The sequence below is a fragment of the Triticum aestivum genome, chromosome 5A (assembly GCF_018294505.1).
Source record: "Triticum aestivum cultivar Chinese Spring chromosome 5A, IWGSC CS RefSeq v2.1, whole genome shotgun sequence".
In the NCBI taxonomy this organism is placed as follows: Eukaryota; Viridiplantae; Streptophyta; class Magnoliopsida; order Poales; family Poaceae; genus Triticum; species Triticum aestivum.
In genome coordinates, this window is record NC_057806.1 from 603,251,828 (window position 1) to 603,261,440 (window position 9,613).

General features: G+C 46.6%; 1 protein-coding gene and 1 long non-coding RNA gene across 2 annotated transcripts; one reads left to right on the forward strand and one right to left on the reverse strand.

The window, feature by feature from the left end:
• Positions 1-47: 47 nt before the first annotated feature.
• LOC123105225 (uncharacterized) lies at positions 48-2,936 on the forward strand. Its single transcript, XM_044527249.1, has 6 exons — positions 48-422; positions 930-1,033; positions 1,363-1,473; positions 1,542-1,689; positions 2,039-2,316; positions 2,440-2,936. The coding sequence occupies exons 1-6, from the start codon at positions 168-170 to the stop codon at positions 2,654-2,656; spliced, it is 1,113 nt and encodes a 370-aa protein (XP_044383184.1). The 5' UTR covers positions 48-167; the 3' UTR covers positions 2,657-2,936.
• Positions 434-7,097, reverse strand: LOC123105226 (uncharacterized). Its single transcript, XR_006450733.1, has 4 exons — positions 6,942-7,097; positions 6,653-6,841; positions 6,487-6,557; positions 434-1,150 (listed from the first exon to the last, which is right to left on the reverse strand). It is a non-coding gene; the product is annotated as an uncharacterized lncRNA (long non-coding RNA).
• Positions 7,098-9,613: the final 2,516 nt, after the last annotated feature.

Sequence of the window (9,613 nt, forward strand, 5' to 3'; positions counted from 1 at the left end):
CACATAAATCGGACCGCCCGATCGCCCGCAAGATCCAAAAGGCCAGAGCAAAACCAGAGCCCCGGCCCGTCTACTAACAAACCCACGCCCGGCGACGAAGACTTCGAAGCTCGAGCCGCCCGTTTCCACACCCGTTCCCACCACCGCCCCCACCGCCCGGCTCTTCCATGGACGGCCTCCAGCGCCGGCCCGCGGCGGCGGCCGCCGCGAGCGCGAGGGGCGAGGGGCAGCCTCCGGGCGGGCAGCGCGTCATCCACTGCGACGTCGAGCCGGCGCCGCGGGCGTGGCCCGGGATGCAGATGCTGGCCCTCGCCGCCGTCCTCGTGCTCGGGGGCCTCCAGTTCCTGCCGGCCACCCACTTCCGCCACCCCGCCGACCCCTCCCGCACCTGGGTCCCCTTCGACTCCTCGCGCCACCCCCAGGTACTGCCGCCGCCGCCGCCGCGTTTCGCCGGGCCCGCCCGTCTCGCTCCCGGCTCCCCCGCTGCCTACGATTTGCGCTCTTGGACTTGAGTGGGCGGAGCGATATTCCCTGCCTGCCTATTGATTTCTCCATATTTCACCCCGATTCACTAGGGCATCACTAGCATGCAATTCGTATAATTGGGATTCCCATTTTCATGATTTTTCTAACTGTTTTACTCATGATAAATGCACTTCTTTCACGGATGGGGAAATTGGGTGGATGCGATTTGGCCTCCATCTCGTGGGTGCTTGAAATTTACAGTATAGGAAGTCCAAATGTAGGATCAAAACTAAACTTGATACTAGTAGTAGTAGTGCAGGGTTAAATTGGAATTCCTGCCTGGTGGTTTACTGTACTTTATAGAGTGTCTCCTCAGAGTTGGGATTGATTTGCACTGACAACGGTTTCGATTACAAGTTATTCCGAATTACCAAAATAAGCTCTATATTTTATTTTGCCCGCAGGATCTGTCCCATGAGGTTAAAACTGTAGATGTCTACTCTTCGATAAGCTGTCTGGATCTTCGTACTCTCGCTGTGCTGACAAACTCCACCCTGTCCAGCTCAAGGTTCTGTTTCTCCGTTTTATGTTTATTTCAGTAATTTTGCTGTGAGGAAATTAACACGATAACAGAGAGCCTTTAACTACCAGAACTTTATGGTACCTGCTGTAGAAAAATGTCATCCTGCATCATAAGATTCATGATTATTTCACATTTCCATGGACAATGGTGACTGCAAAACATAAAGTGATAAACCACCCCTTTGGTATTGGATAGTTTTACCTCTGCTCATTGCAATACTACGGTATAGAACAGAATTAATGACGTAATTGTGGCTTTACGTATTTTTTTAGTGTTCTATGTAACCAACATGTTTCTTTTACTTTTTTTTACAGTGATCCGCATCATGTATCCTTCAATTTCTTGATACCTGAAGGAGGCAATGATCAAGTGCCCTACTACAAGATAAAAGCAGTGCTACCTGATTCAAATATTACTGTTACTAGGTGAGCGCACAAATTAAAATGGTCACGTATCGTTGGAATTCTCGCGTCCTCATACTTGTTACCTTCAGCCAGAAGAAAATCAAGGATAAGCTAAATCTTGCCACTCCAGAAGGAAACTTTTTTGTGTCATTCCCCAATGAACTGTCACCAATCGTTATTGCAAGGGCTCTCTCACGAACGAGATATGTTTATATCTCAGCAGACTCAATCATAAAGGTACTATGCATATATCTGATCTATTTACTCAGCTTATTATGGGACTGCCCGAGAGATAGCCATTTGTCCCATTAAAAAATTCTGCCAGAAGATAGTTTTTTTATGTTGCTGGTCATATGGCTTGTTTGCTCTCTTAACAATTTAACTTATGATGATAGCGAGCGGTCATATTGCCAGGGTTGTGAGTTCTTTGATAAATTAGGCATAGCTCCATGGAAGATTTTGAGCACGAATATCCAGTTATTAAACACAAAAGGCATAACCTGTCACGTCCAAGTATATAGCAAAGTATGCATTTTCTCAGTATCTTCGGGTTACCTTATGTGAAATGTTGCTCTTACGTGCCCAGGGCAAAATTGAAGACCTTGTTCGCATTGATTTGGGCAGTTATGCGGTGGGTGCCTCTGAAGATTGTAGCAAGTGCCTTGGAGATTACATCAGTATGGATGTTCTGAATGCTGTGCAAAGAACAGCTCCAAGAGGTTTGCTACATCATACTGTAACTTTTGACAAGGACACGTGCTTCCTTGATTTTGATGTGCTTCTGGTGGAGCCACGTAATATAAAGAGGAATCTCATTGACTCTATCGCCTTTTGGACCAAGGCTGTCAACCTAGCTAATCAAAGGTCAGTGACTCAGATTCTGTTCTGGGCAAAAATACCCATCGTGAGCATGTATTATAAAATCATACTTATTCACCTAGGTATATGATAACACCATTCCCGTTCCTGCCAAACATCCATTTTCAGGGACAGCGTTATGTTGGCAATGACTCTGGCCTTCTATAACGATTATCTAAAGCTCCCTACCAACTGGAAGCGCGCAGACACTAACACAGACATTCTCTACTATGACGGACCCAAGAATGTTTGCGCTGAAGATGGCCGTCAGCACCAAGAAAAAGGCTCGGGCGAGATCTGGCAGCAGTACCTTGGTCCGAAGTCCGACTCGCTGTTGAGCGCCTGAAAGACGGCATTTCATCCTATGTTCTCCACCAGTGGAAGATCAGCATTTGAGATAGGGCGTTCAACCTTTCAGCTGTAGCACAGGATATAAGAGGACGCGGGTTACCTATTAACGTATCACACATACCAGTGAAAGATAGCATGTTTTTTTGTTACCAAAGGATCACCAAAATGTTGTGCTCAGTAAACTGATTTCGTTCAGGCAAGTCAAACCCATGTCTTATCTGTAGAAGAATATTTTAGAAGCATATAAGCACATCTTTTGTCTGCATTTCTTTTGATGTCAAAATGTTGAGATAAGAAGTGACACCCCCAAAGGGAAGGGACCGACGATGCGCGCTGTCGGCCCATCACGCACGCACGCGCTGATGAGCTCCAGCTCCAGGACTGAACTGCTGTTGCAGCTCCGCTGGAGACGGATTGAGCCTCCTCTGCGTCCCATCTTCCTCCACCAAGGCAGTGTGAAGAGAGCAGCAAGGCCAGGACCTCTCCCTGCAGATCTGAGGACCAAAAGGCTTATTCTTCGGGTAGCCTCCCCCTTGGGCTCCCATGGCAGCATCACAGAGAGGAGAAATGCCACCACCAAACGCCTGGCGCGACCCGCACGCTCCGACCAAGAACTCCACACAACTGGCATCACACCATACGCCATCAAGACAAGTCCTATACAAATACGAAGTGCTCCCTCCATAAGCTAATATAAGAGCATTTACATCACTATTTTAGTAATCTAAACGCTCTTATATTAGTTTACATCACTATTTTAGTAATCTAAACGCGGAGATGGTGGCGGCCACCCACGTCGGCAAAAATCAGTGGCGGGCGGGCACCCACGTCGACAAACAGCGACGAATTCCAGCGGTGAGCAGCGCACGACGTTGATGAAGACAGAGACGATTCCCTCGCTCCCGAGCGTCTCGGCTCGATTCCCTCCGTGCAGACGAAGAGGACGACGAGACAGAGATTTTGAGGGTTGGTTTGAGGGCACTGATCTGCGCCGGGGATTTTCGGCCTTCAAAACGACATTTTCTCAGCCCTCAAACTGGTTTTGAAGGTTGAGTTTTGAGGGCTCTGTTAGACATGCTCTTAGATCATTGTTGTACTAGCGTATCGTGCTACGGCTAGCATTCATTACTAGTTTTGGCCTCAGATTGAGAATAACCTATAGTTGGCAAGCTCATTTGGGAATTGGGACGACTGTGATCCAGCTAAAAAGCAAAGGAAACATCAAACATGGTCACCAATACAAGGTCTTGTCAAACCTCGGGAGCAAAGCACTAAGGCTCACACGGGAAGAGCGCAATCACTAGGTAAACCTATGTAGAACATACAATGGACTCAAGAACAGCTCCAACCCTTCTTCATGGCCGTGCGCCGCACCTAAAAGAAAGGCATAAATAGTATACATTTTGTGATATTTGTACAACACAATGACAAAATGACCTGAACTACAAGTTGTGTAGAAGATATGCATAACACTCCGTGTTCCCGTTGCCTATCATTCGTAACACATTTTTCCATTGTCTCTGCCAATGTGTTGGAGCAATAGTGTTGGCACTGAATTTACAATTCCTGTGAAGGTAACAACGAGGAAACTACTTGTATATGTAAGAGGTTGAACTCTAGTGTATATGTAAGAGGTTGAACCCTACTCATATTACAAGAGTTAGCGCGAGTGGTTGTGACATTTATCGCTACATGTTTGGTTGAAGGCTTGAATTTTTAGTGCCAATCATTTAATTGGCTCTAGTTATGGAACAAATACCCATTTCTCTTAAACTTCAGTTTTTTTTCCGAATCACTTGGACCTCCAGCCATCCATACTTGTTACCTCTTATGTAAAAAGAAGTCAAGGTTAAGCTAAATGTTTCCACTCCAAAAGAATACCTATTTTGATCATTCCGCGATGAACTATCAACCATTATCTCTACAACTCAACTCTTGTGAAAGAGGTATATCTATATCTCAGCAGACTCAATCATAAAGGTGCTATGCATATATAGCATCCCTCAAAAACTATGCATGTAGTTGATCTATTTACTCAAACCTATTACACACTAAATTTCCCAATAGATATATAACCATTTATCACATTAAGACTTTTCTGCCAAAAGATAATTCTCTCTTGTTGCTGGGATATGGCTTGTTCATTATCTTAATCATCTAACAGTGAGCAGCAATTGGTAATAATTTATATAGAATGCTCCAAAGTAGTTAATAATAATGTTTTGAAGAACGTGTTGTCAAGCATTTAAGCTGCCATGTCCAACTATATGCACCAAAGTAAGCATTTTATCACTATCTTTGGATTAAAGTTGAAGACCTTGTTCACATTGGTTTAAGAAGTTATGCCATCGGTGCTACTGAATAGTGTAGCAAGCGCATTGATGATTACATCAGTATTGATGTTCTGAATGTTGTTCGAAGAAGAACTCCAAAGGGTTTAGTATATAGTATATTGAACCTTATGACAAGGACATGTGCTTACTTGATTTTGATGTGCTTCTCAAAATAGTCTGAAGAAGAATTTGATTGACTCTAACATGTTGCGCCTTAGGTTTGTCAACCTAATTAAAGTTTAGTGCCTCCATTGTTCTTTCTGAGCAAAAATATTCATCAGCAGCCACTACAGGAATCAGCTGTTTTGCCGTCTGCGACGACAAACGGCAAAGGACCAGAAAGCGGACGGCAAACCTCTTTGCCGTCAGCCGCGGATGGCAAACCTGCCCGGCCCTGTAAACACGGGCAAAGAGCTGATTTGCCGTCTGCTTTTTGCCAGCGGATGGGAAAGACCCCTTTGCCGTCGGTCGTAGACGGCAAAGAAGGTGGACGGCCACTACAGCAGTGTCGTCCACTGGACCCCATCCATCTCTTTGCCGTCCGCTAGCTGACGGTGGACGGCAAAGAGCTGACTGATGGCAAATAGTATCTTTGCCAAATTCCCTGAATCTAGTACTGAGCATATATTGTAAAATCACATTAAATTCACCTAATGTGTGTTATAACACCATTTCAGTGTAATCTCTGCCCAAGGTAGGAGATAAACTCATGCACACAAGATAAAAGAAGAGCACACAAGAGTTTTGGCACCGCACAACTTGTGCCTTTTTTGACTCTCTTTCTCTTAAGCAAATGAATTTGTTACACGGCCTATTAGTAGTGCACGTACACAAGCCAGTCACACCACGACTAGCTCCACTAGCCGGTACAAACTGCCACTAGTAATCCCATGACTTGGCCACACGACTCGGCCGATCTCCCCACGTCTTGGAGATAAGGACTGATTACTAAGATCACTTCTAAGCCAATCTACCAACAAACTCTATCCATGCATGTACGTGTGATTCACTCCTTCTACTATCCAGGCTTGCAACTAACTAACTCTTGGATGCAGACTCACACGCATACTTGGTGCCATACATGCAGGGCCGACCCACAGATATATGGGGCCCAGGGGCAAGATAAGAACAAGGGGCCCTTCTTGACAAACAAAAGCTAAGTTGTTCTTCGGAAGCAAAGTAAATATAGAGTACATAGCATATATTGTTGATCTTGGACTCTAAGACTGAGAATACTACTATTTATCTATCATGATATTAATGAAACAATATAGCGCCAGAAAAGATCAATTTCCTAATTGTCAGTGGACACATCTTTCTTTTTGGCAAAACAAATAGCCTTGTCAAAACTGGTTGCAACATACTCCCTCCGTAAACTAATATAAGAGCGTTTAGAATACTAAAGTAGTGATCTAAACGCTCTTATATTAGTTTACAGAGGGAGTAAAACATTTGTGTTTCCATGAGAAATAAAACTATTGCCTGAACTTACATTTGTTTCTGGATCATCCCCGATCTACCATGCTCTTCACTCCAAAATTGTTTACTCAAAGAATAACTATCCTGCATAAGTCATAGTAAAGCAAAGCACGCTGAGTATTTCATGTTTATAAACTAACTATGATGTCAAAACATGTTACTACAGGGATCAAAAGCACCTGGAAACCGATTCATGTGGATGTTGTAGGTGGCTTATCCGTACACCATAGCAGTCAACACGAACAAAAAGACACGCCTGAATTGCCTAAATTTTCTCCCTTCTCCTAATCTCCTTCCTGAAGACTCTCTCACATTTGGATCCAATGAAAAGCAGAACAAGACACATGCAGATTTAATGGATGTACGATCTGGAATCGTCTTTGCCGGAACGCAGAGATATTTGTCAATCAATCTTTGAATTGAGGAACAAGATTAGAAAGAAAGAAGAACAAGAGAACATGCATGTACCATCTAGGTCTCTCCAAAGTCCAGTTGGGGAGCAAGCCAAGCGTTGAGAGAGGAAGGAGTGCTGGTTGGGGAATGAGTTCACGCCGTAGCTTTCCATTAAAGGCCGGCCGCGACGTTGGAAGCGAAGAGGCACGGGAGTGGCGGCGCCGTTCTTGGAGTGTGTGGTTTGGGTGAGCAGAGGAGTCGCTGGTCCTTGATTTCCTTTGTGCGGCTTGCCTGATGGGCTGTTCCTTGGGCCTTCTTTTTTTCCGTGTATTTTCATTGGGCTAAGGCAGATTATGATACTTACCACTACCTGGACTGGGGCCCCTGCCTCTCGGGGCCCCAGGGCGGGCGCCCCGTTTGCCCGGCCTATGGGCCGGGCCTGGTATCATACATGCACAACACCAAGCTGACACCTCTAAACACGACTAACAAGCTTTGCAATGTGTACATGTGACCACATTTATAAGTGTGCACATGCCGCAGCTTCATCTACATGCAAGACTCGGAAATGAAACATGATAAGAAACTAAACAACAATGGTTAACACCAACATTCAGGTCCTGTCAAACATACATTCTCAGGGATAGCATCAGGTTGTGTTGAACCATTATGGGCTTGCCCATTCTCACTTAAACCCATGTGGGCCAGGCCCATGGCCATGACCTAGAAGAGGACATGTCATGTTAAGTTGTGATCCAAATTCATATAAAGTATAAATGCTAACTTCTGGAGCAGAGGTCCGTCGCTAGGAGGCTTGGGACATAGCGGATAAGTTCATCGTACTATATATCTTTTGTAAGCCGCCACACGAGATAAGTTTGTTTTTCTAAATCCCCGAAGTTTGTAACCTCTCCCAGTATAGTGAAGTTTCGCTAGCTGGCGCCCGTCCGTGGTTTTTTTCTCTTCACATTGAAGAGGTTTTCCACGTTAAAATCTTGTGTCCCTTCTGTGTTGATTTGATCTTCGTCGTTTCTTTTGCCTGTCGTATCTCTAACATGCAAGCCGCCAACTAGGGTCTGAGACGTAGCCCCCCCCCCCCCCCCCGCAAACACACACATATACAGGAGACAGGAAAAGTTTGATCCCCCTCAACCCCTCTTGATACAACAGGTTGGCAATGAGTCTGGCCTTCTATGATGTTTTTCTAAACCTTTTGACAAATTGGGAGCGCGCAAATGCTAACACGAACACTACTATGATGGAGACAAAAATGTTTGATGGTCATCAACATCAAGAAAAAGGCTACGGCAAAACCTAGCGCAGCAATACCTTGGTCTGAAGTCCAATTGTTAGAGTACGTAATGGGCCTAATGGCCTGGGCTGGTGGTATAGCCCGTTAGTCTTAGGGTTAATTAAAGATATGGGTCGTCTGCTTAGGGGTCAAGTAAGCCTTGCTTGGGAGTCAAGTAAACCACTCTATATAAAGAGAGGAGATGTATCAATCTAATCAAGCAAGAATTAAGAAGGAAATCCCTTCCATCTTGTCCGGCCGTGGGCAAAAGGCCCCCGGCCGGCCCTCTCGCGCCCTCCCTCCAGCCCAGACCATTAGGCCCATTACGCACTCTAACACCAATGCCATACTAAGCATCTGAAAGACGACACTTAATCCTATTTTCTCCATTGCGTGGTAGTGGAATATCAGCATGCGAGGTAGGGATTTTGGCCTTTCAGATTTAGCACAATGTATAGGAGGACCCCCTCGTACCCCCTCGCGTCGCCTCCCTGGGCGACGCCAGGGGGCCAAAAAATCTAGCGCCGCCAGCCTCCCTCGGCCATCCTCCTGCCATCGCTGCCACCGGCGAGGTCCGCGGTGGCGGCGGGCCCGATGGCAAGGCGCTAGGGCGGGCGGATCTGCAGCGGGATACCTTTGAGGCGGCAGGGGCGTCTCTTGTGGTGCGCCCGTGGGCAGCAGGCAGGGCGGCGCCCCTAGCCTGTGCGGCGGCGGGCAGCGGTCCAGGACAGCGATGGGCTTTCCTTCGTGCATGGATGGTGGAAGCACTCCATGGATGAACCGGTGGATGGCTCTGCCTGAAGATGGGTCGCGGCGGCCGCGGATCTGGCGTCCCGTCCAGATCCACCGCGGCGTGGTCTTGGCCGGCCGGCGGTGCATGGAGGGACCGATGAGGGTATGGAGGATCTCTACCGGAGTACCAGTAGCGGCATACGTCTTCATGGCGAGACTCCGCGCGGTTCTAGCCAGCCACGAGATCAGGATGACACGGCTTCCGGTGAAAATCACGCCTGACTACGGTCTTGGCGGACGATGGCGGCGTCTCTGACGTCGTTTCCTTCTCGAGGCATCTGTAACACCCCGGATGTAATTTACCCTATTTGTATTCCAACTCTTACCATTTTCGGCACTAAGTTATGTTATTTCCTCGTTGTCGGGTTTTTTTGTCTCCGTGTGTTTTGTCTTTGTCATGCATCTCATATCATGCCATCTTGTGCATTGCATTTGCATACGTGTTCGTCTCATGCATTCGAGCATTTTCCCCGTTGTCCGTTTTGCATTCCAGCGCTCCTATGTCCTCCGGTGTCCCTTTCTACCTCTTTTCGTGTGCGTGTGTTAAACGTTTTCGGATTGGACCGATACTTGTCATGCGGCCTTGTTTTACAACCAGTAGACCGCCTGTCAAGTTTCGTACCATTTAGACTTTGTTTGATACTCCAACGGTTAACCGAGGGAC